Source organism: Pollicipes pollicipes, unplaced genomic scaffold (genome assembly GCF_011947565.3).
Source record: "Pollicipes pollicipes isolate AB1234 unplaced genomic scaffold, Ppol_2.1 Scaffold_2555;HRSCAF=2994_pilon_pilon_pilon, whole genome shotgun sequence".
Taxonomy (NCBI): domain Eukaryota; kingdom Metazoa; phylum Arthropoda; class Thecostraca; order Pollicipedomorpha; family Pollicipedidae; genus Pollicipes; species Pollicipes pollicipes.
Genome location: NW_023596136.1, coordinates 38,069,882 through 38,094,413, shown reverse-complemented (window position 1 = coordinate 38,094,413; position 24,532 = coordinate 38,069,882). Strand labels below are relative to the sequence as shown.

The 24,532-nt window shown below is 56.8% G+C and overlaps 3 protein-coding genes across 9 annotated transcripts in view; 2 read left to right on the top strand and 1 right to left on the bottom strand.

The window, feature by feature from the left end:
- LOC119105057 (protein amalgam) overlaps window positions 1–7,190 on the top strand; it is a 54,090-nt gene extending 46,900 nt beyond the window's left edge. The window contains exons 9-12 of one of the 2 annotated variants that reach the window (XM_037228690.1): window positions 2,993–3,209; window positions 4,495–4,524; window positions 6,098–6,217; window positions 6,621–7,190. In XM_037228690.1, the coding sequence (XP_037084585.1) occupies window positions 2,993–3,209; window positions 4,495–4,524; window positions 6,098–6,195 (345 nt within the window). In that variant the 3' untranslated portion in view covers window positions 6,196–6,217; window positions 6,621–7,190. The remainder of the gene's footprint in view (window positions 1–2,992; window positions 3,210–4,494; window positions 4,525–6,097; window positions 6,218–6,620) is intronic. The other variant, XM_037228691.1, reaches the window with a different exon arrangement.
- A 358-nt stretch (window positions 7,191–7,548) lies between these two features.
- LOC119105084 (uncharacterized) lies at window positions 7,549–10,286 on the bottom strand. 3 transcript variants are annotated; one of them, XM_037228692.1, is made up of 4 exons: window positions 10,063–10,286; window positions 9,488–9,664; window positions 8,604–8,748; window positions 7,549–8,175 (listed from the first exon to the last, which is right to left on the bottom strand). In XM_037228692.1, exons 1-4 carry the CDS (start codon window positions 10,125–10,127, stop codon window positions 7,927–7,929), a joined length of 636 nt encoding a protein of 211 aa, XP_037084587.1. In that variant the 5' UTR covers window positions 10,128–10,286; the 3' UTR covers window positions 7,549–7,926. The 3 variants fall into 3 exon arrangements, with proteins under 3 accessions (XP_037084587.1, XP_037084588.1, XP_037084589.1); XM_037228693.1 differs by lacking the exon at window positions 10,063–10,286 and adding an exon at window positions 9,991–10,006; XM_037228694.1 differs by lacking the exon at window positions 10,063–10,286 and adding an exon at window positions 9,839–9,967.
- A 1,278-nt stretch (window positions 10,287–11,564) lies between these two features.
- On the top strand, window positions 11,565–22,331 carry LOC119105011 (transmembrane protein 87B). 4 transcript variants are annotated; one of them, XM_037228687.1, is made up of 13 exons: window positions 11,565–11,605; window positions 11,922–12,045; window positions 12,885–13,037; window positions 13,303–13,431; window positions 13,663–13,782; window positions 14,250–14,306; window positions 15,558–15,755; window positions 16,307–16,441; window positions 16,873–17,021; window positions 17,367–17,585; window positions 17,898–18,122; window positions 19,363–19,530; window positions 22,044–22,331. In XM_037228687.1, exons 2-13 carry the CDS (start codon window positions 11,953–11,955, stop codon window positions 22,150–22,152), a joined length of 1,755 nt encoding a protein of 584 aa, XP_037084582.1. In that variant the 5' UTR covers window positions 11,565–11,605; window positions 11,922–11,952; the 3' UTR covers window positions 22,153–22,331. The 4 variants fall into 4 exon arrangements, with proteins under 4 accessions (XP_037084582.1, XP_037084581.1, XP_037084583.1 ...); XM_037228686.1 differs by having other exon boundaries at window positions 11,605–11,685; XM_037228688.1 differs by lacking the exon at window positions 11,565–11,605 and adding an exon at window positions 11,607–11,647.
- Window positions 22,332–24,532: the final 2,201 nt, after the last annotated feature.

Here is a 24,532-nt window from a genome sequence, read left to right as displayed (position 1 = left end):
CAAGCATCAGTGGCCTTTATCAATCCTGAACCTCTGGAAACCGCGGCGTGCTGTTAAGAGCAATGTATGTTGCAGATCCAGATTCTCTTGTAGGAACAATCCCGCTTGGTAAACGCGATTGATCGCCTGGTCATGCCGCAGAACGCGGCAACATCACGCTCTGCGCAGAATCATGAGGGTCACGTATGAGCCCGTGACGGCAAATCAGTTCTGAAGCGTGCGGATTCGCCAATACAACGTCACTGTGTCAGTGCGCGGGCGGGTCGGCCACGTGTCCCTTTGACCTGTCATCATGCAAGCGTCGGTCCACTCCACAGCAAAGGCGGGCGATTTGACTGACGTGTCCCGGCGGGAGGGTGCTGCGCGTGACGGAGTCTGGCCAGCCGTGTGGACCGTTGGGGGGAGGGGCCGGGGAGTGGGTCACAGGCGGCCGCGGGGGTCAACCCCCGCGTGCCCCGGTCCGGTCAAAGGTTGCGTCAAAGCCTGCCGGGAGTCACGCTCGATTCGCAGCACGGCGCGATCGGTCGTTCGCCACGCATTGTCGTGCGGGCCGAAAGGTTCTCGAATCGATCACGGACCAGACCGTCGGCCGCACGGGCGGGCTGATTCCCTGACCCAGAAGTGTCACCTCACTCCCCCAGTGCCGCGATGGGCGCGCGCAAACACGCCATCTGGCGGGCAGGGGGCGACTCGCCGGCGGGATTAAATTTGGGCGCGCGCCCCGGCCAGCGCGTAATTGTGCGTCGTCAGCGTGACTAGGGGCGATGCGCATTGTGCAATGTCGCATTACCGACGGCACCAGAACTGTTAGCATAATCACGGGGGGAGCGGGGTCGTTTCAACCAAATTGCCGGAGGGTCGTATAACTTGACGCCGGTCTAACGGAAAATGATCAGATTGGGTAACACCAGCCTTAAAGAAACCGCAGGTGCGCAGAACGTAGAAATTGTACAGCTGTCGGAAACAGCGAGGAGCGAGTACGGCTGGTCAAGCACAGGAGGGAGACCGTACAACCGGAGGTCTGTTCTACATTTCTAGTATGATACTTAGGAGAGCAGAACAGCGAATAAAAACTTACCCTGAATGCTGTGGAGATTATGCTCAAAGAAAAAGAGGGATTCGGTATTAAAGTAGAAATTCCTTTACCGTTATAATGCCGCTTGCGTTTGGAAGTATTCTATTCTGCCGTCCGCTTTGATTGACGTAAGAAGATTAGGTTTGTATTTGCATTCCATGAGCCACATAATTCAGGATCGTCTTCCGGGTTCCGATGATACTCAGATGGTAATCCGAAAAGGCACCTGGGTTGGACAATGAATGGCGGATACCGGAATGTCAAGAAATCCGATATCATAACGCGAAGCGAGCGGTTTACTGAAGTGGTAGACTTGACTCGCCTCTATAAGACACGCAGTCTAACATTGTCATGTGCGGTGTGATATCAGCAATCCCGTACTCAGCGGCCAGCCGTGTGCTGCTCTGTCTCGGCAGTTCACTAGACCCCAGGGGATAGCTGACCTGTCTCAGGCAGTTCACTAGACTCCAGGGGATAGCTACACGGCACGCCGCTCCACATCCCCAGCTGTGAGTCGTCAGCGGCCGCGCGCGGCTGGGCGGCGCGGGCCACCGGGAGGAGCGCGACGACCGCCGGCTCTCGGCCGTCGCCGCCCGGGCTCCTCGCGTCCGCGGACGCGCCGCTGGACACGCGTCTCACGTGTCGGCGGCGCTGATCCATCAGCGTGAGGCGCTGTTTGGACAAGCGGCTGCGTCGCTCTGATTACCGGACACCGCCGGACGCGCCGGCCGGCCACCGGCCAATTAAATTATAGCGGCGTAATGACGGGGTGTGCGCACGGCGGACGCAGCCGCGCGCCGGTGCGACCCGGTCGGCCGGCCGGGGGCGCCACCGGGCCGGCGGCGGCCGCTTCCGGCTGCCGCCCCGGGCCTGGGCGGCGGCGGCGGCGTCTTGTTTGTCACAGTCGGCCAAATGGGCTACCGCCGACGGGAAGTCGGCACTTTGTGGGCCACGGACAGCTCTTTGGCCGCTGGGGTAATGGCCCCCCCAGCGAGGGGTGCCGGCCAGCGCCGCCAGGCAACTCTGGACCGCACGAGAGCACGAGCAGCGACCGACGTCGGCTGCGCGGGCCGGCGGCACACAGCCGGCGCGCGCTTCCGCACCGGAGAGGTCACGGGTCATGGACTGCGAGGGTCGTTGGTCACTGTACTTCACAGAGGGCCGCGGGCCTCACATTGTTCCGCTGGCCCTCGGGAAGTCCGTCACAGCGGAATAAAGACCGGGCCAATGCTGGTAAGTTACATGAAATGATCGTGTGTGATTTTCGTTAGTCACCCGTGTACGCGACTGAATGCTATGAAATGCTTTGAAGCCTGGTCGAGTCCGTTTTATTTGGCGAGCAGTTATTTGGCGAGCTCGTTTGAAAAGCCCGGTTGTTGTGTGGGATAATGTTAGGGAGATGTATGATGCAGAGGCTCATGCCAAGGTAATCGATCGACATGCCCCACCGGGTGCCGTTCTCCAAGTTTGTTTGTGCGGCAACACAGAAAGCATGCCGATATCTGATGGCAAAACCGAATGATTGCACTACGTTTTCAGCGACTTTGAATTTCGTATTATTGATCACAGATTTCTAGTTTGCAATAGATATGTCTTCATGCCTTTCTATTCGGAAACAAAATCAGCGACAAGACAAAGCGAGCCTGTCTTAAAACTCACAATGTGCGGACTCATGACATCCAAAGTCCCAAAACGGCTTTCCATATTGGCTTCGACGGCATTATCTCACTGGTGATCAACCATGGCATGATTTCGATTTACACCGTTCTCCTAATTAATGAGTGGCCCCAGCCCATCTGACCTCGTTCATAAATGATATCCATGCCGCTGGATGAGCGGCATGACTAACGATATTGTAACGCCGACGAAACTGTGGAGGCAAACCGCTCCGACAACGCGCATGCTTAATCATTCCAGGTGAACGGAACCAACCCCGAAGTGCAGCAGCAGTGGGAGCAAGTAATAGTTGCTGCGCCGCGGACAGATGGCGCTAACAGCGTCCTATACAAGTACACCTACGCGCTGCGCGACCTGCAGCCCGCCAGCGTGTACGAAGGAGTCGTGACGGCGCGCAACAAGTACGGCTGGAGCCGCGAGCCCACCGAGCCGTTCCGGTTCTCCACACTCGGAGCACGTGAGTTGCACACGGGATCGTGACGTCACGCAGGAGCCCGGCGCCCGCCGGTGCTGACCGCATGCCAGCGGGGTGGGTCGGAGATGGCTGGCGCTGCTGCCGCCGCCGCTCAGAGCGGTGCAGTTCTCAGTTGTGAGACGCGGTCGGAGCCAGCGGATTGGCTGGTTGTCCCCGGTAGTTTTGCAGTTGCCAGCCAGCTGCGACCTCACCCTGCGCTGCAAGGTGGAATGTAAATGTTAGGTGAGCAGAGCAGTGTTGTTTCGTATGCACTCTTTTGCTTACGAACGACCACTATGACCTTATGCTGCCTTGATTATACACCGTGCCAGCAGTCAGCAAGTAAAGCTAATTTGGTCAGACATGAACGGTCATACATAGGGTTTCACTTTGAGGTGGTTTCTCAGTCCCAAGGGACGCCCGCACGCGAGTTCCCCTGGGTCATCGACGAAAGCACTGATGGGGCCGCGCGGACAACAGCAGCCATAGGCACTCGCAGGCCTGTCTTGTGTCTTACTGGGCCATCCATGCCATCTTGCAGGTTTTCATTTCTAACTAGTTCGTCTACAGGTGGTTTCTCTTTTTGCGCAACCAAACCGAGATGATGCATGGATGCAAAGCACCTAGTTAATGCTTCTGACTCATCGCACTAGTCTAGTTAGTTAATTAAAACATTGTCACTATCTCACACCTTTTTTCTGAATTTGCATATATCACAAACACATTGACTCAACCACACTCTCATTCGGTATTTCAGAGCGCGATACTAATGACACTACCGTTTCGGACTGAGCTAAACTGCCGTACGATGCGGTGCCTTCAGCTACCTCGCTGTGAGCTGAGATATGGCCCATACAGACCATATTGACGTCTCACATTGGTGAGACGAAATCCGGGTAAACCCGCGCAGCATTAGCAGCCGGCAAAGTTTCTTACGCGCGTGTGAAAAACGAAGCGTGAAGGCTGGACTAAAGCAACGATAGGTGGAGGAACGTCCCAAAAAGTGGAGGCACCAAACCCGACTTCGAAATAGATTCTTTTCAAGCGTCGCCTTAGGGCTCATGTTCAGTATTCATGCGTTATCGAACACTGGGGGTGCTACGACACACATGCCCCATCCCTCTCATCACCGTTCCCGCGCCTACGCGGGCGCCGTTGAACAAAGCACTTTGTCCTCTCGCATCCGATCACCTCCCTTCACCCGGGATGCACCCGCTGTCCGCTGGCTGTCGTCGTACCGCGTCGCTCCGTCAGAACGCACGTGACTGGCACGCTCACGGCGTTTCAGACGGTCCTGCGGCAGACCTGACGGGAGGAGGTAAGGCCTGGCCGGCGTTGCATGCGGCTGGAGCGGGTGCGTGTGCGTGCAGCTTCGCTCGGGCTCCGGGGGCCTACGCAGAGGGGTGGGTACGCCGGACCTGCTGGACGTGCTGACGTACGACACAGAAGCCGTGGTGATCCCGGCCAGCTACTAGCGGAACGGTCGAGGCGACGTCTCTGGAGCTTGTCATGGGACATCGGCTTTCAGATGCGCTGGTTGCGGACTTCGCAAGAGCTTACGGTGCTGAACTTCGACGTTCAAGTGTTGCTATAAACTTCGATGCTGCTATACATGATACGGCTAGGACGGGCTATGACGGGGCTACAACGGGGGCTAAAATAGCGCTAGAACAAGGTTAGAGCGGGCTGGAGCGGAGCTGGAACGGCTGTCAGAGCGTGTGAAATGTCTGGTCAGTTGGGGAAATCGGCGGAGTTTGGGGTAATTTTCCACCGCACTTAACACGTATTTTTCTGTTCTGACAATGCGTGTCTAGATTAAGGTTGCATGAGTACGCTAACTAACCTACATGTGTCGTCACATTTTATCGCGAGTGCTAACTCCTCAGGTTAAACCGTCGTAATCGCGCATCTTATTGGTGACCCAGCCATCCTGCCACCCGCCGCGCAATTCGAGGACATCCTAGCCCCGCTTTAAACCTCGATAGCTGCCTGACAGGATGGCAGATTACCCGGTTTGGTCGAGCGTCTGTTGCCCCTGTTCCCTGCCTGCCGGTTCAAGGCCGCTTCGGAGCCGGTGTCCCGCGATCATCGCGGATGCTTTTATCACTCCTAAACGGATCTCTCTAAGATCTGAGGGTTTACATGGCCGTGTGCCCTCACATTGACAAGCATGTCCAGACCACGGGTTCAGTGACGTCACGTTGCCTGCATGGGAGCTGGTGGTACCGGTTCTCGGTGGCTCGGGGTGTGCTGTGCTGTCGTGTGCTGTGAGGACCCGCAAGGTGCAGCAGGCCGCACCGTTTTATTATTTTCGCGTTACAAGGTCGAGAGATCCCCTCGTCACAGAGGACCAGACCATCTGGCTCCAGAATGTCGAACCGATGCTCCGAGTTCCTCAGCGTCATGCTCCGGACGCCAGACAGGAGCGGTGTATCCAGCACCGGAGCGCGGCGAATGCCACATTTTGTGTTACCCATATGAAAATCGCGCAAATGAGCGCAAATTTCTTCGTTCCCACCGGCATGAGGGGGCCAGTGCTCATTACCCTTCGTTTGGATCCGCCCTTGGTGAACGCGGACCAGTACCGCATTCCCAACTACTTAAGTAACACCGTCCACAAGTTGCAACCTTTAACGTCATAGGTAAGTGCTTCGCAACAGTTCCTGCAGCTTGGATGGCAGTCGCCTGTATGTGACGAAGGCACTTGTGACATCATGCATAGCACCTCGGGCAGGCACTTTGCCATTGGGATATGCGGCCTAGACGTCCGACAAACCCTCAGCGGCAGCCTCGATCGACGTCCGTTCGCGCGCCGGCCGCTCCCCGCGTGGGAGGGGCGTGCCGCGGCCGCCAGGCGGCGCTGTCTGACCTCGCCGCCCGGCCTGTTGCAGAGGCGCTCGGCTCCAAGGACCCGAACGGCGCCAGCACGCTCCGCGGCGGCCTGCTCTCGTCGCTGGCGGCCCTCTGCGCCCTGTTGGTCGTCTTGTGAGCCGGCGAGGTCACTGTTTTAGGTGCGTACCGCGGCGCGGCCGGGTCCAGACTGGCCAGGGGAAGGCACCGTGCTTGTTATCCAGGTTGTATGCAGTTTCTTCTGACATGTCTTGGATGATTGCGTGCATTGAGTGTGCCATTCAAAATATTTGTGAATAGCAGGCATCTAACAGCTTTTTAATTGTCTTCTCAGCTGTGTGCATTTCTTTCTGACGTCGGCTCGTGCAAGATTTTGCGGGTACCCGCCAGTTGGGCCGACCCAACACCCAAATGACTTTGACATATCACTTTCGGCCATACAGTTAGTTTTGTAGACGATGACTCCACGCTTTGGGGACTCCACCACAGAGTTTACAGGCCACCGGTGATTAATTGAACAACCCGTCGCACGACCAACGCGGTTGATCGCCATCTCCTTTGCAGGTTATGTTTTTCACTTTGCTCGCGCACGCCAGAATGATTGCGCAAATTCGCGGCAGCAGAATGGGCCTCGGCTTTTTCGGGTCCTCCTGGCTGGCTGCGGCGGACTGAAGACCTCGAGTCTCCAGAGCCAGAGCCGACTAGTCCCCGCGGGAACCGGCCAGTCGGGCCCGCCCCCGGAGAGGACCGCGCGCCAGCAGGACACGACCTATCTGAACCGAACCTCAAGCGCGACGCTTGCAGCTACTCGATGTGCGCAGCGGCCGCCTCGCGCCGCCCGCGGCCGCGTTCACCACGAGGCGCACAGCGTCGGACCCGACACGCGTGCCTGCCGCCAGTGAGACGAGAGCCGCCCGCCCGGCACCGTCCGGGCTCACCAGCAGACGCTGGAGCCGCCCCGTCGACCGTCGGCCGCCGACGGAAGCCGGCGCCGCGCCGGCCGGGCTCTGTGGCGAGGCGCACTGGAGGTGGAGACAGACCCGGCGCGCTGGCAGCGGAGAAGACAGACCCAGCGCGCTGGCGGCGGAGAAGACAGACCCGGCGCGCTGACGGCGTAGATGACAGGCCCGGCGCGCTGCGGCGGAGAGGAGACCTGGCGCGCTGGCGGCGGAGACAGACCCGGCGCGCTGGCGGCGTAGAGGACAGACCCGGCGCGCTGGCGGCGGAGGGACAGACCCAGACCCGGGCACTTGCGGACGCCCGCGGCGTTAGTGTGCCTGTGTGCCTGTATGTATCTGTGTGCGCGCGCGTGAGTGTCTTCGTGATACACGGTGCCCGCCGACTGGACGAGCCGTGCGGCGGATGTGCGGGTCGCCCGCGTGCTCGGGGAGCCCGACAGCCCGGACTGGCGTGTCACTTGTGTACAAAAGCGCACGAGCTGGGCACCGGGCTGAACCGTTGGAAGGCGTGCGACAGTGGAAAACGCTGGACATTCGAAAAGTATTTATGTAGCACAAGTGACAAAATCCGTGAGGTGGTGCTGCTTCAGTTATGTTCCATGTGTCTGCTTCAAGCAATGATCCTTCGGTTTTCAAAATAAATACTTACAATATGCAGCAGCTGCACCCGGCACTCCGTACAAGACGATTAAAATAATAGCGGACGAACAAAGCCGCATGCCACGGTGTCATATTCTTAGGCTCCGCTAACGGTCAATGTTCTGCGATCCGGGAGTCATCACCGCGCACTTCCTTCAAATGGCACAACATCGCCGCACACACTGACAATAACCACAGCGGAACCATCAGAGCGCAGCATCTGCCCACTATCACAAGAGCCTGACGTCCCCAACGACCGGCACATCCTGGTCTCAGCCATCCCCGCCGGCCGCCGTGCCCTCCAGCGGCGGCATGCTCTTCAGCAGCGCGTCCAGCCGCTGCAGCACCAGCTCGTTGGCGCACACGCACTGTTCGGCAGTGTAGGGCGCGCGCACGGTGGCGACCCCGGCCACGGTCACGTGACCCTCGCCCACCTCCACCGGCAGCCGGTGGCGCCGCAGCCAGGAGACCACGTGGTCGCGTCGGGCCAGCAGCTCGGCCGGCGAGAGGGCGGGCTCCGTCTGTCGGAGGCGGGCCAACGTGTGACGAGATGGCGCGGAGTGACCCGCTGAGACAGGCAGACAGACAAACATCGGACGCACCCACCGGCCTCAACCAACTGACAGCAGGCCGTCAACATTTGCAGCAATGGGTGCTCAAACACGTGGGCCAAAGGGCCTACCACATGTGGTCCGTCACGTAATCGTTTCCGGATGAACGGCGGCAACACGCGCGTGACATGCGCTGCCATCTATCGGCGAAAATTGTTAACTCAGCCTTGCAGCTGGTCACAAGCGGACCAACGTGGCGCCGCAACATATGACGGAGCCACATCTGAACAGCGCACCTCTCCCAGCTGCTTATGCCCACACACAGAACATTCCAAATAAGTAGCGCTGGTCGCCCTGAATCGCCGACACAGCGTCGCTGGCGCCGGCCAGCGTCGTACCCTCTGGCGCCGGAGCAGTGAGTCAACGGCCTGGCGCGTGGGGTCGCCGCACTCGGTGTCGGTGGTGCGAGAGGAGCTCACGCTGTAGCCGAACACCACCTCTACCACTGGAGCCGCGGAGTGCACGTCGCTCACTAAAATGCGACTGGAACACATCGGAAAGAGTGGATGCAAAGCGAGCGCAGATTTCCGTCGTCACGTTGTAATCTCAACTTGCGGCAAACTGCCTGCCGACCAGGAGGTGGACAGCTCAGGAGACTTTCATTTCACAAAATTTGCCGTAAAATAGCGGCAATCACCCCCAGCTCACCTGGCGCCAACCCTCCAGCCCGACTGGCCGTGTACTTAACCACACCAGCCATAGAACTACCCGTGCAAAGATCTGACGAAGTTATGGGTAGGCCGTAGGTCGGTGAATTTTGAGCCCATGCCTCACATAGGCCATCCAACTAATGTGTGACAGCCACTGGCGTGGGCCAATGAGGCGGCCTTTCGGTCACTGCAACCCACATGGTGTGCAGGATGGACCAGTGTGGTGTACAAAACCAACACATGTGGTATGCAGAACTTAAGTCGATCAGTTTCACAAGTGAAGGCAGTTTTCAGGAATGCCAATCAATGCACACTGCCTCATTTACACCTGGCATGTCATCACACACTTGTTCACATCCCCAACATGATTTGGAGCCCAAAAAAGTACAGCATGGCTATTCCCTGAATGGGATAGCAGAAATGACAACAAGGTGAAATTCAGAAAATTTATCCCAGTCAATGGCCTAAGCCATCACAGGACTACAGAACTGTTTCCACTGTACACAAATTGTCAAAATTAATGCATAGTGGCATAGTGAGGTCACACATTGGGTTGGCAAGAAGCAACATACCTCTCTGACACAGGGTCAACTGCAATCACTCGGCCATTGTGGGTGGAGCCGTCTGAACATGACAGAGCCACACATGTATACAGTGTCTGCTTTAACTCAAGTGGATCATTTCTGAAAACTGGATGATCTTCTTCCTCTTGGTCTGGATTCATGTTAGTGCATGTCACTTGTCTTGTCCTGCAAAAAAATACCAGTGCATGAATGATGTGGCTGTTGTTCAAAGCCTGGAACTCTCCATGTTGGTTCCATAGTACTAACCATAATTCACATCATCAGTGCCAATATCCATGAACTATCAAGGTGATAGCCTGGAGCATCATTATCCCAAGATCTTTTAGGTATATGTCATACCTCAACTCTTTTTGGGTGATCTATCTAAAAATTCTGGACATGAGATGGTGACAATTAGAGGACAAAACCTAAACCCAAACCAAGGAGGTCTGATAGTCACATCCTAGAACTTCAGAGTAGTTGTAGCATTAAAAAAGTTTCAAGTAAGACACCACTCAAGTTCTGCCTTTCCACACTAGCTCAGCATAGGTGAAGAGCATATTGTCCAAGGCATGCCGAAATACCTCAGAAAGATGAGCCAAGCATTGCGTCTAGAGATTGGTTTTGAGCGATGGACATGAAGTTTCATGTAAATGTTTCCCAAGCAACTTTAAGTCAGATATTAGCAACCATGTTCTTCTGTGACAATTGACCGATTTTCTTGGAAAATGTAAGTAACGATAACTTTGTGGCGCTGTTTTAGAAAACGATGCCAGTTTCATCGCAGGTCCCCCCATATACATTAAACGTCACCTCCACTCGCCCCCGCCCCCCGCCCCGCGCGCCTTCCCAGTTGAGAATGATGTCAACCTCCAGTACGCGGCGTTACTCGTGCGCAAACCTGTCAGCTGATGATGACGTCACTTTAAATGACGCGTTTCTTCACCTTTATTAAATGATCGTGATGACGCCACTGGGCTGCCAATCAAAGTAAGATCGATCGATTTTCTGTTAAGTTTAGTTCCAATCAGCTTGGAAAAGTACCACTTCTCCAAGTTTCTACATTTTCAAGTAATGAGTTGTCTCAGGTGTAAAGCGGATGTCACGGATGCCAAGGAATGAGAAAGTTGCCGGACTTATTGTGGTCGGATGGGCACCGAGGCTGGGAGAAACGTTTACCAGATAGTAAAACGGAGGCTGCAGCACTGACCAAATGGAGTTAGAGCCGAAAATGACATGGAAAGTGCGACCGGACCGTAACAGAATACTTCACGGACATACCTGGTCAGACCTGCAAATAAAAAAGTCAGGGAGAGTTTGGTCTCCGTATCGGACCGGTCTAAATTGCCTTCTTGGCTAGAATGAATTCGACTTGATTGGCTCGTATCGGATGTGACCGATACAGATCGAACTGGATCGAACGAAAATTGAGCGAATATCAGGTCGCACTAGGCTTAAAATAGACTGCAGTGGACCGTATAGCGGACCCGAGTCCTGAAAGACCGGATTGCACTAAATAAAATCAAACTTATATGCATACTAACTTAAAGGCAACAAAAAGCTCCAGCTGGTCATAACCTGTGTGAAACAGATCGAAATCAAGCTAGCTATTAGGTCCATTAACATAATCCCGCCAGTATGATATCATATCGTGTGCGGTATGGCCCAGTCTGATGTGGTCTGAGGCTTCTAACTTAAACTACCTTTTCCAGTTTCCCGATTCAGCCAGACTTGGTTTGGTTCCGTACGTTCCTTCACAGCTCGCTCAGCTCTTTTCCTCCCACATCGGTCCCATCCGTTCCGGCCTGGAACGGTCAATGTGGCGTTCCGTTGTTCCAGTCAGGGCTTTCTTTATTCTCCCCAGCCGCGGTACAGTATCCAGTAAAGCGCGTGACACAACCCGCCTCCTATAGAAAATGAGCAAATTCCGATGCATAAGATGGTTTCCAAATACAGTCTTTCGTGTGTATTCTAAATATAAAAATGTCATGTACGCGTAAGGATGTCTCATCCTTGACGTCATCATCAGCTAGTATGTTTAGGCATGACGCACGCCACGAGCAGCTGCGCCGTATTCACCGGCAGCATTCATTCATCTCGAAAGGTCAAGTCGTCGTGGCAGTCGCGGTAACGCTATGTGGCTTGGGCGGGGGTATTCGTGCATTGGCGGTGATATATTCATCGGCAATATACATCGAAGTGCTGTGGTATACCTATACCAAAACATATGCAATGGGCCCTGGTGGGAAAGCCGTGGAAGGATGCAAAGGGAAGACTTCTAGCCCTGGGCATGCGGGAATGTAGGACATAAGATGCAATTGGGATGATAGTTCACAATGACCGTCTTGAATACGATAATTTTGGTACTTGAGCCTGTGTTTTTTAACTTAGCAGGACAGTAACGTATGTGCAGAGTACTGGAATCAGGCCCTGTCTGTTCCAGGTTCATCTGAGAAGCTGTTATCGCCCCAGCCATGCATATTTCTTTGATCTCTGTCATATTGCTCACGTGGTCGCTTGTAGAGAGTCTGCCTGATCAGGGCCAATGGGACTTTACAATCAGTAAGGTGAGTTTCACTGTGAGGTCCTGGATGATGAACTTTGTTTCTCTCTGGTTGGATGAGGCTACTTATGACATTGTTGTGGGTCTGATGTGTACTAATACCTGTATTAACTGACTGTTGCAAATAAGAGCCAAGAACTGTAGTCTAATAACAAACTTTAAGGTTTGAAAGGCATCTGTTAGCTCAAAGTACCAAATAAGTGATGAAATTATTATAATGCTCCCAAATGCAGTAGAACCATGCTGAGACTAAAACTGAGTAGAATGATTGTTTGAAGAATTCCTTTGAAAAGGAAAATTGCTGGTGTGAATATGACAGTTTGCTACTAAAATCATGAAATTTTGTGGTAGCTTTATGTGTGCCTAGTCAAGACAATGTATGTGTTTTGAGTGCTTAATCCTTTTAGACTTAAATGATAGGAGAAAGCTGAATTGCTGTAAAGTGGATGCAGTTGACTTTCTGCCATTTCCATTTCACTGCATATATCACAATATTATGGTGGATTTGACTGCCCAAAGGCCTGCTCCTATGCCTATCCCAGCTGCTACTCTTAACCCTGCTCATACTTGTCATGCTCCTGCTGGTAACCCCACTCCTCATAATGATGTAACAAAGCCTTCATTTAGCTTTCTGTTCTCCAGCCATGTGCCCTACTTCCAGCCCTGCCCCTACTTTTAACCTTGGTCATACTCCTATTTGAACTCACCCCAATGCCCACTCCCACTTCCAACCAAAACATTACCTGGCTTGATTTAAGTTCCTACAGTCTGATCCAACCTAAAGTGCTGCATCTGGATATGTTTCCTAGTGCTGATATGTTCACATTCTTATTTTTATTTCAGCCGAATGAGTACATTGGAGTGTCCAAGAGCTTATACAAGGACAGTGACATCATCATTCGGGTGACCTGTGCAAACCATGACGTGAACCTGACGGTTGGCTGGATGCTGAGGGAGACGCCATGCTGGAATGAGTATATCTACTTAGAAAGTCAGGTCAGTGAATTGGTCATATCTGTTAGTTGTTATGATGTTAGTATTGATGCATCCATTTCTTAACATATAAGTTGAAAGTTTCCGGGAATAAGTTAGTTAAAAGCTTGCTTATCCAAATGGGAATATAACACTGATGTATTGCTAGAAATATCATTGTGATGGACTCAGTTATATCCTTGTTGTCATTGAAACTGCAGGTTTGAGCACAATCCAGAATGTAAAATGGCTATGATGGCTAATGTTTGTTATTTTCTGCAATCCATAGGCTCCACCTGACAGCAACCTGTCATTTTGGTATGAGAATCCTGCCTACATGCCAAACAAGCTGCTGTACAATGAGACATGGTACACCACCTGGCCTGAGCATCAGTTCACCTGTGACAAGGTTGTGCTGGTAAGTGCCAGAATCAGTGCCTAGTGTCTTTTGAACATGGAGAACATTCTCCCACTGGTGACTTGGTGTCTGAGTAGACAATGAATTTTGTATGCACCTTAAAGTGCCTGTTACATGATGATGGACAGCTGACAGCTTCCAGAATGTATGTACAATTGATACGTAATGCTAGTATTGGACCGCATGTCAGCCATTGTGCTGTCATCCTCAGCAGCAGCACTCTCATTTCAGCCTGAGGTCAATCTGCCGACCACTGATGCCAAGCAGCAGTCGCCGTCCGCCCCTGCGGAGCAGAAGTCCGCTCCTGCGGAGCCGAAGTCCGCCCCTGCAGAGCCGGAGCCTGCGCCGGCAGTGCGTATTTCGTCGACAGCTTGATGACATGACCTTGGCATTTGGCGGCTCTGAAACCCGGCCTCACGCGTTAGGCCAGCACAGCTGGTGTGTTGTCCTTTGGCCAGTTTCCATTTTGGTTTGAACTGAGATTTATACTAAAGCAACAAGCTCCGCCGGCAGTTGAAAATTGGGGCAATATGAAAGGTTAACTAAAAGAATTATTGCGACCAGCGATTTTTGGTCTCTTTTAATGCTTCTATTTGTTGATTAATCTCTTTGCCATCTTCTGTTCATTCGTTTTGATCTATTTTCGTCAGATCAAAAAGTACATGCTACAGCTCCATTACGCAGCCAGCCTTGTGAACACGCACTGTGACGAGCGGCCCGTTGTCCACCTCGACACCCGCCGGCTGTCGCTGTGCCCACCCCGCCCTCTGCTGCACGTGCTCCCCCCGGCTCACCCGGACGGCCCGTGGCGTCCACAGGCGGTCCAGTCGTCGCCGGAGGAGCTGCCGACCCCGCTGCCGCTCGCCCGCCGTCCGGTACGTGCGTACGGCCCGCTCCGGCCGCCGCTGCCGCCCGCGGCCGCGCGCGCGACCGCATTCTGCCGTGTTTGCGTGGCGTCGGCCCCCGTGCCACCCGATCTCGTGCCGGTGGAATGTGGAGGGCTATTGTGTGGAGTGGTGGGACAGTGGGAGCGGGCTACACGGTTTGGTATGGTATACGACTGACAGGCTGTGTGTGCGGGGAGGGGGAGGGGGATGTGCAGGTCGGTATGTCGGTCTGGCGCGCGATCTTCGGGGGACTTCTCAGTGGACGCTAAAAACCGTAAGAAACGCCACTTGGCTATATTGTACGCGATTTGGTTAACCTCTGCGTATATTTTGTGATAATATTGCATAGATGTTTGTGATATTTGTATCATGACTAATGCCTTTCTGTCGGGAGGGCCCGTGTCACGTGAAAAGCACCCGCAATCCTGACATCAGTGGGGGCTCGGCCTTGCCGTTTTGTGCTGCTATGGGCGTTTATTTTCTCCTCATTCTCACACACTCTGACCTTGTTATTTTCCCTCTGCCCTTGTGCTGGCAGCAGGGTCAAGGACTTTGCACACTCCTCTGCGCGAACGGGTCAGCGCCCTTCATGGGTGCTGCTCTGCTGCCATCCTCCCCGATTCCCCACTTCGCTGCTGTCCTCCCCACCGTCCCATTAGATTGTCCTCCTCGCTGCCTTTTCACTGTACTCCTGTGCTATTGCGTGGTGTTTCCATTGTTCCTGCTGCCCATACTGACCTTGTGCTGTTGTCCCCTGCTGCTCCACTCTGATACCCCCCCCCCCCCCACACACCACTCAACCACCCCTTTGCTCCCTGTTTCCAGCTGCGCCTGCTCTCTGCTGCCCCCATATGTTCTCACTTCCCTGCCGCCCGGCTGCACCGCCGGCCCCGCCGTCCCCTCTCCTGACGGGCCTCTCGCCGTCACGGGCGGAGCAGGTGGCGGCGGCGGCGACGGCGCCCCATCGGCAGATCCGCCCGGCTGCACCGCCGCCCCGCCGTCCCCTCTCCTGACGGGCCTCTCGTCGTCAACGGCGGAGCAGGTGGCGGCGGCGGCGACGGCGCCCCATCGGCAGATCCGCCCGGCTGCACCGCCGGCCCCGCCGTCCCCTCTCCTGACGGGCCCCTCTCGCCGTCACGGGCGGAGCAGGTGGTGGCGGCGGCGACGGCGCCCCATCGGCAGATCCGCCGGCTGCACCGCCGGCCGCCGCCCCTCTCCTGACGGGCCCCCTCGCGTCAGCGGGCGGAGCAGGTGGTGGCGGCGGCGACGGCGCCCCATCGGCAGATCCGCGCCCCTGGCGATGGCATATTCCTGCTGGTGGTGCACGTGGCCGGCCGCGACCAGGCGGCGTCGCCGCGGCCGCTGAACGTGACCGTGCATCTGGAGATGCGTGGCGCCCACGGCTACCTGTCGGCCGCCGACTGGCCGTACCTGCCGGTCAGTGGGGGAGTGGGCAGGCGGCGCGTGGACGGCGGGCGGCACCGGCTGCGACGGCCACGGAGGAGTGAGGCCGAGCAGGGCCGAGGGAGGCTCGGTGGAGGAGGAAACGGGCCAAGAGGGGCGGGCACTGGCGCGGTGGGACAGGCTGGACCGGTTGTTACTGGCGTGGGTTGATCAAGGATAGGTGGGAAGTGCCGCGGGGTACACTTCGAATGTCCCTACAGCACCCACTCTGACCCCGTGCTGACTTTATGCTGATTACGCTGATCTCACGCCGACCTGAGGCTGACCTCACGCTGGTCACGCATTGACCACCCACTGACCTCCCACTGACCTTGCACTGATTTCATACTGATCTCATACTGACCTTATACTGATATCGCACCGACCATACACTAATATTGCATTGGTCTCACACTGATCTAACACTGATCTGACATTAGCTTTACACCGATCTCACACTGACCCTAGGCTGACCTTACACTAACCCCAAGCTGACCCTGAGCTCACCCGGACCTGCGTTGACCCGCGGTGGCCTGCGCCCGCAGTTCTACTCGGTCATGTGCGCCGTGTACGTGCTGTACGGACTCGGCTGGCTGGTGGTGTGCTCCCGACAATGGCGCGAGCTGCTGCGCATCCAGTTCTGGATCGGCGGCGTCATCGCCATCGGCATGCTGGAGAAGGTGATAACCCAGCTGCCGGCACCGTGGTCGCCCGTTGCCGCGCGACTTTCACACTGAAACAGCGCTGCCTCAAGACAGAGCCGCGGATGATTGTCATGTTATCGCTATAGGTATTTGTGTGACGTGTATTTCGAGCTGGTTGTTTGTCATAGTGCGGGTGTAGTTTTGTTTTATCAAGCTGGTTGTCCAACAAATTATGAAAGGGTTTGAAGCTTAGCTTGTGTAGTTATTCCTGGCATTGTCTCACTCGCATGGTTATTTCTCATTCAGAAGTTGGTTGTATGTCAGAATGCACGCACACGCGGCGACTTACATGTTGACTCACATGTTCTTGTCGCGCGTGTTTGCCGTTTCGCCACTGACATGACGGCCAGCGGCGCGCCGGCGACTGCGGTTAGCCCGGCCGTGACCTGGCGCCGCTGTGCCCGCAGGCGGTGTTCCTGGCCGAGTACGAGTCGGTCAACAGGACCGGGCGCAGCGTGTGGGGCGCTGTGGTGTTCGCCGAGATCGTCTCGTGCGCCAAGCGAGCTCTCGCGCGTATGCTCGTCATCATCGTCTCGCTCGGCTTCGGCATCACCAAGTGAGGGCGGAGCGGCAGCGGGCTGTCGCGACGCGTCTCCCTGTGGGCTGACAGAAATAACCTGACCCTGATCTTATATTCGGCATTTGGCAAATCCTTGGCATCACATGAGTAGGATTCGTTCCGCGGCAAGGTAGCATTGTAGTGTGGATGGGCATAGGGGTTGCCTGAACGTGCCAGGGCTTCCCTGAGGGCGGCTGTTGCATTGAAAAACTGTGCGAATTTCCACGCACTCTGCTACCTCCAATGTTGTGGCGCACACCGTGTTTGCCGCCCGCGGCTGCAACGCCGCTGGGTGGCAGTGTGGCGGCGCGGCCGGTCTGCTGACGCCCTGCCCCCCTGTAGGCCGCGCCTCGGCCCGCTGCTGCACCGCGTCATGGCCGTCGGCTTCATCTTCTTCATGTTCGCCTCGATTGAGAGCTGCACGCGCGCGCTGCGGCCCAAGAACGACATGTCGGGCGGCACGCTGGGCACCTCGGTGGTGCTGGCGCTGCTCGACTCCGGCATCTGCTGGTGGGTGTTCTCGGCGCTGCTCAGCACAACGCGCACCCTCCGACTCCGCAGGTGAGCAGGCTCGGCGCGCGCCGCCGCTGGCGGTGATGAGGGGGAGGGGGGGGGGGGGGCTCGAGGACGCCGGGGCTCCGGATGGACTCGGTCTCGGTTTTGGCGGGAGGTCGTGACCCAGGCTCGGCTGGGCCTTTGCGGAGGGTATTAGCCCCCGACACCAGAGCACCTGTCGCAAAAGGCCGCTGTTATACGCTTGATTGAGTTCGCAGCTGCTTCTGGTAACATAACGCTTTGCGTCTTTTGCTGTGTCACTGCTGCACGTAGCACTTTTGCATCACAGTCCGCACACCGCTGGCTTCCCCTGCGCAGGAACGAGGTGAAGCTGACGCTGTACCGTCACTTCACCAACACGCTGATGCTGTCCGTGCTGGCCTCGGTCGGCTTCATGGTGTGGTCGGTCAAGTTCCACCGGACTGTCGGCTGCCTGCGCCAGTGGAAGAACCTGTGGGCGGACGAGGCGTGCTGGCACATCCTCTTCTCCATGATCCTGCTGGTCATCATGCTGCTCTGGAGACCAACAAACAACAACCAGAGGTGCGTCGGCGCCTGCACTTCGACGCGGGGGTCCGCGGCTGCCATCAAACTGTCGCTTAGATTGTTATTTGTGTGTACTGCCGCATGCCGCAACCCAGAAGGGGTCTATCCTCGAACAGCTGGTGTAGATTCAGCAACAACACGGCTTGTCTGTCCTTAGTACATGGTTAGCGTTGGTGTGGTTTAACCGATCAAAGCTGGCTTTTGATATTTTCAGCCTTTAGTAACCTATTGCCGAACATGGAAATATGATATTCGTAGGTTCACCCCCCCCCCCCCCTTTCGCTCCCCCTCCCTTTTCTTCTCAGCGATGTCTCCACGTCACCATTGCGCAGCTATGGTGACGACAGTCCTCCCTCCTGCTGTCGTACCGCCGGTCCGAGACCGTTCCTCCCGCCCGTGCGCTCCTGTTATAACCTGTCCTCCCCGCCGACACGAGACCGTTCCTCCCGCCCGTGCGCCCCTGTTGTAACCTGTCCTCCCCGCCGACCCGAGACCGTTCCTCCCGCCTGCGTGTCTCAGTTATAACCTATCCTCCCCGCCGACCCGAGACCGTTCCTCCCGCCCGTGCGCCCCTGTTATAACATGTCCTCCCGCCGACCCGAGACCGTTCCTCCCGCCCGTGCGCCCCTGTTATAACCTGTCCTCCCCGCCGACACGAGACCGTTCCTCCTGCCCGCACGCCCCCGTTATAACCTGTCCTCCCCGCTGACCCGAGATCGTTCTTCCCGCCCGTGCGCTCCCCTTATAATCTGTCCCTCCCGCCCGTTGTGAACTCTGCTTCCGCTGCTGCAACCCTTGACGCCTCCCCGCGCCTAGTCCGACATACCCCTCCATCCGCTGCTGCGCTGGTATCCTGGCCCCCTCGATCCCGCCGCCGCCTCACGCCCATCTGACCTTCCTCCGTCGTGTTCTTACCTGACCCCCCGCTCTCAGTCCCTCCGCCGCACCCCTGTCTGACTTTCCTCCGTGGTGTCCTTATCTGACCCCCCCCCCGTCCCGCCGCCGCACCCCTGTCTGACCTTCCTCCGGCGTGTCCTTACCTGACCCCCCCCCCCCCCCAGTCACGCCGCCGCACCCCTGTCTGGCCTTCCTCCGTGGTGTCCTTATCTGACCCCCCCCCCCCCGTCCTCAGTCCCGCCGCCGCACCCCTGCCTGACCTTCCTCCGTGGTGTCCTTATCTGACCCCCCCCCCCCCGTCCAGCCGCCGCACCCCTGTCTGACCTTTCTCCGGTGTCAGGTACGCGTTCACACCGCTGCTGGACGCCGGCGACGAGGACGAAGAGGACGAGCTGTTCCGCTCGGACGCCTACCACGACCTGAAGCTGCGCTCGCGCGGCCAGAGCTCGCCCAGCGGCTCGCGCGCCAACTCGCGCCGCTCGCGCAACGACTCGGACGAGGACCTCAAGTGAGTCGGTGCTGCCGGCCAGGCGGGCCGGGCCGCAGCGGGGCAGGCGTGCCGGCCCGCAGCTGGTGCCGCCCCCTGCCTGTGTTGTCCTGTGGTGGGGGCAACGTAGCGATAACGATGGTAATTGTGTTCCACGTGTCTGACTGCTGTGACAGGGAAACATTTGCGTGGATAGGTTGCTTGTAAATGTATTAAGGGAAGCTGCTTGTGACGATCAGGCATGTCTTTTTCATATTCGCGTTTTCAGCATACCCGTCATTATGTTATTTTCCATTTATATTCACCCACCGCATGCTCTTGAGTCCCAGCAAGCGGGTAACGTCGTCGCTGATATCCATGGTAGCAGATCTCCCACAATGCACGCCAATGCGATAAAAGGCACGCCAAGCCGGGGGAAACCTATGTTCCGGGAAATGCGTATTGAGTAGTGAAAGGGACAGAAGGTCGGTGACGGTCAGCTGTTGATGAGCATATGGCGTCAGAATTTCCTTGTCGCCGATCCTTGGTAGCAACGATTCCAATGCATGAACGCATGTAACGCGTTCTGGCAAAATCGCTTGTTTGTCGCTTGCAGCTGGCTGCAGTTGCAACAGTTCTGGTCCAGCCGGGTTCTGGTCCAGTATGCTGTGCACCCAGGTCGGAAAGGGAGCTGTGGCTTCACGACTGCCCACAGATCTAACCGGGGCTCAAACTGCCCACCCAACAAGAAGCGCTTCTTAGCAGGTTTCCTTTTCAAAGGTGTGCTGGCGGTTATACAGACAGCCCGCAGCACGTCTGCGGAGGTGTGCGGTGGACACGTCCCGCGAACGTCTTCGCAGATCCACTACGATAAACAGTAGTGCAGTACGCGAAGCTGTACGACGTATACCTTCGCGGGTATGGGTTGCACGCTCTCATATTTGCTAGCGCACCTTACAAAACCAAAGCCGTTTTGAAGCAGCTCTTGTTGGGCGTGGAGTTGAGCCCCGGCTAAATCTGACGGGTGGCCGAGCAGTCACAAAGCCGCCTCCTACCGGGCGCACCTCTCCTTTGGTGGTGGCAATGAGATGGCTGCAGCCGCAGCTTTCTGCAAGCGGACGACAAGTGGATTTTGCTTTTCATGCAATGGTCTTGGAACGTTTCTTATGAGAGATGGCGGCAAGAAATTTGGATAATGGGTACTCATCACCAGCTCATCGCCAGTAGCGCTCTGTTTCCTCAATATCTGATACGCATTTCTGCTGAACATTTTGGGTTTTATTCATGGCCTGATGTGAGGACCCTCTTGCCGAGGGCTTCAAGCAAGCTGTATGGACATGGCGGGACCTGGAAGTGTCGCCACTTAAAAAAGTGCACCAGGGCAGTCGGATGGCGTCCTTCAGATGCAGGGACGCGCGCGCGCACGTTCTAAAATGCGCACTGACGGACGCGCAAATGTTCTCGCACGCGCACGCACACGCGCAAAAACGCGTCAGTATTTTTGTTTTGGGACCGATCCAACCGCGAGGTCAGTTACAAAGAAACAGTCATGTGAGAGGTTAGGCTAGGTTATTGCCTCACGCCTCCTGCCTTAAGTGCATGCCTCCTGCTATGTATTCCTGTGACAAAGAATACTTCAGCGTCAGGAGGTATGAAAATAGTTTTCTTGAAGCGCTCTTTGCTTCCTGGATTTTGTAGATGTTGACCAGAAATTTTCATGCTTGTTGATATTAGTAAGACAAGAAGCAGGAATGACCCATTGCTGGCCACTTTGTAATATTTGTTTACCGCCCAAATGAGGAGGGCCCTCAAGCCCCATTGCATACCGCTGTCCGTCATGACCATGAACGGGAAGGGCGGCTCTGCTGGCTGGCAGCTGGCACCGAGTCTTATGACTCAGTGCCGAGTCACGACTGTGGCCTCACCGTCCGGAGCCTTCCCGTGCGGGCTGTCAGTCCCACACCGTCTGGTTCGGTGCACCACCGGCTGGGGAGGGAGAGCATTCGTCCCTGGCAGGGATGTGCAGGGAAGGCCGCGGTGTTCGTGATGCTTCCCCAGCGCGGTCCTGTGCTCTTGTCGCACTGTGACGCAGAGGTGACTGGCCGAGCTCCCCCCCCCCCCCCCCCACACACACACACTCTGCTGGTGATAGCGTGAGCATGCTTGGAAGGGACGGGGCGCGTAGTCAGATGTCGCGTCCGTCTGGCCTGTGCTCCGACTGCTGCTGGCGGTAGCGGCGGAGGAGAGTCTGCCCTGTGCTCCGACTGCTGCCGGCGGTAGCGGCGGAGGAGAGTCTGCCCTGTGCTCCGACTGCTGCCGGCGGTAGCGGCGGAGGAAAGTCTACCCTGTGCTCCGACTGCTGCCGGCGGTAGCGGCGGAGGAGAATGACCAGGTGGCGGGCCGGCTGATGCCAGGCCGACTGCTGATCCCTCCTCCTCTCCCGGCGAGTCAGAGCTGGAGGAGCCGCCGCGCTGTGGAGGGTGCGTCGCGGTGTCGTGAGCCGGCGTGACGTACCGGCGCCGTGGCGCTCGCCTGACCCTGTCCGGCCCCGGCAGGTGGGTGGAGGACAACATCCCGGCCTCGCTGTCCGAGACGGCGCTGCCCGTCGTCGACTCGGACGAGGAGGTGATGCAGGCCAAGTTCGAGATCAGCAAGATGCAGTAGCGCCGCCGGGTCCGCTGGGCGGTGGCGCGGCGGCGTGTCCGGCGTGTCCGGCTGTGGCGGACGCCAGCCGGGTCGGGACTCGGGTGCGCTCGTGACCCGGCGCGGCCGCGGCCTCCCGGGCGAGCAGGGGCGTGATCAGGCAGTTCAGGGCGGGGGCGGGTCTCGGCCCGCGCTGGGTCTTCCCGTCGTCTCCCCCGCCGGCGGCGCTGGAGACGGCGCCGTCGCGGCGAGCCGGCGGGCCGTCCGGGCGCGGCGGCGTGGCCGACGTCGGCGCGGCGGTGACGGTTGCGGCTGGACTCTGGACTCGGCGGAGTGTGATGCGGGCTGGCGGGCGGTCTTGTCGGGCCCCACGGGTGGGCAGCGGCCCGTCTTAGTTCTGCTGTGTGTACATGTGCGGGTCTGCACATGCCTTCCGTTTCGTGCGCACTGTGATGATGTTTGCCGCGTGGAGAGTGCGAGTCGTCTGACCTGCCTTATCCCTGGGCGCGTATCTGTACATGGAGATGCAAAGATGCCTGGGTTTCGGCATGTCCAGGGAGCGGAGTTACTGCTTGCGGTGTAAATACCTGTGTGATGCATATTTCACGTATGCGTGCTGCGATTTGTCCACTGTTACTGTCGCACTTACACCTAAATGCCTGTACCGATTATCAGCTGTCTGTCGGTTGAGGACGTCCTGATTCGTTGATGAGCTTGTTGTGGGCTCCTGTGGTGATCTGGGTCATCGTGAGATATGGGGCATTTCGCCTATATCATGTGGAGTTCAGTTGTATGGTTACTGTCGGGAACCTTGCGTTCACAACTGTTAACTGCATTGCATGGTGGCGATGTTTATTTTGTTCATCAATGGTTAATGTTGTAGATTTATTTAATTTTGCTTCTTAAATATATGTACAGTGGAACGTTTTCTTCAGCTTGGTGTCTGGTACCATATCGTTCACTCGGTAGCCATCTATGTTGACCAACTTTTCTCGCAGCTGTAGCAGGCGATGTTTTATCCAAGGTGCCACATTTGAAATGAAAAATAGCTGCATTTTCTGACTTTCTGTCTTGCTGACTCGCAATCGAGCTTCGGCGCGTCCTGAGTTAATCCAGAGGTGCACCGTACCACTGGCGCCAATTGCCTATGCACATAAAACCCGTGACGCGTCAGTGCAAAGAAACCAGCTGTCTTGCAGTTCATATATGCGTGCACCGAGAGCGCGGTAGACAAAGGCCGTGTAGCCAAAGCGGGAACGTCATTTTAGGGCAGTTCTGCGATGTTTTTGTCGCTCCTGGCGACTAACGTTGAGTACGTGCGGTCTCACAGACACGACACGTGTCCACGTAGCGCCTGCCGTGACCAGTGGAAGAAACGACACGCTTCGTTCCGTTGGTGGACGCGCCGATGAAAGAAATCAGCGATGAGGCGAGAGCGATTTTGCTGCATAAACACCCTCATGCCGGGAAAGTCCATGGCTCAAAAATGCATAGCTCATGATGTCCTGTCAATATCCGTTTTCCTGACGGAACGGCTCGAAGTTGGATGAGCTTGAACCATTCAAGAAGAGTGCAAACATTTACTCACTGTCTTTATTCCCACCTCAATGCAGCTCGTTGGGCAATCGTCTGCAGTTTTCAGCGTCCGCCGTTCGGGGGCGCCGCCGCTCGATGGCCCGCGGCGGTCGCCCCGGGCGGTGGCGGTGACCTTGTGACCTCGGCGCCGGCCGCGGTCAGTCTGGGGTCGCGACCCGTGCCAGTGGAGGTGCTGCAGCGCCGGTGCGGACGGACTCGCTCAGCGGAGCGCCGCTATGATACGCCGTAAGATTGTGATGGCGTCTGTGAATGTTTGTTATTTGCTTTTGATCATGCTTGGACTTTTTCTTGAAGGCTTGCATCCATACATTTGTTTTAATCGCCATGCAGAGCTGTGCGTTAGCATCTTATCGTAATGTAAATGGCGTGCGACGGGCGAAGTGAGCTTGATTATCATACACGGTAGGCCAAGGAGTAATTTGCGCTGGCATACCCGCCGCCCCATACCGTGAGATTCCACCGCCGGGGGTGCATCGCGTCTGTCTGAAGCTGCGGTAGCTCTGGAAAGCTTGCGATGGATAGTCATGAAGACGTGTACGATCAACGAACCCGTATGCCATTACCCGCGGTGCGGACACGGCAGCCTGTAGCCCATCGACCCCTCATCCCGCATCCCCGTGACGCCGGGCGGGTGGGGGCGCCCGTTCCAGTCTGGCTGCTGGTGGCGGCGCTGGGCGCGGCCGGAGCGGTGGGGCTCGTGCCGCCACCGCCGCCCTTCCCGCCGCTGCCGCCGCTGCCGCCGCTGCCGCCGGTGCACCTGCCGCGGCCTCAGAAGCAGTTCCACGGCGGGGTGTGTCCGCCGGAC

Excerpts from the sequence above, each read along its gene's own strand:
- LOC119105011 (XM_037228687.1), top strand. The coding sequence starts at position 11,953 with ATGCATATTTCTTTGATCTCTGTCATATTGCTCACGTGGTCGCTTGTA. Across the intron at positions 13,432-13,662 it reads CCTGTGACAAGGTTGTGCTG|CCTGAGGTCAATCTGCCGAC; the intron begins GTAAGTGCCAGA and ends CTCTCATTTCAG. Across the intron at positions 16,442-16,872 it reads CCATCGGCATGCTGGAGAAG|GCGGTGTTCCTGGCCGAGTA; the intron begins GTGATAACCCAG and ends CTGTGCCCGCAG.
- LOC119105084 (XM_037228692.1), bottom strand. The coding sequence starts at position 10,127 with ATGAAACTTCATGTCCATCGCTCAAAACCAATCTCTAGACGCAATGCT. Across the intron at positions 9,665-10,062 it reads GCTTGGCTCATCTTTCTGAG|GACAAGACAAGTGACATGCA; the intron begins GTATTTCGGCAT and ends ATTTTTTTGCAG. Across the intron at positions 8,749-9,487 it reads GTTGACCCTGTGTCAGAGAG|TCGCATTTTAGTGAGCGACG; the intron begins GTATGTTGCTTC and ends GATGTGTTCCAG.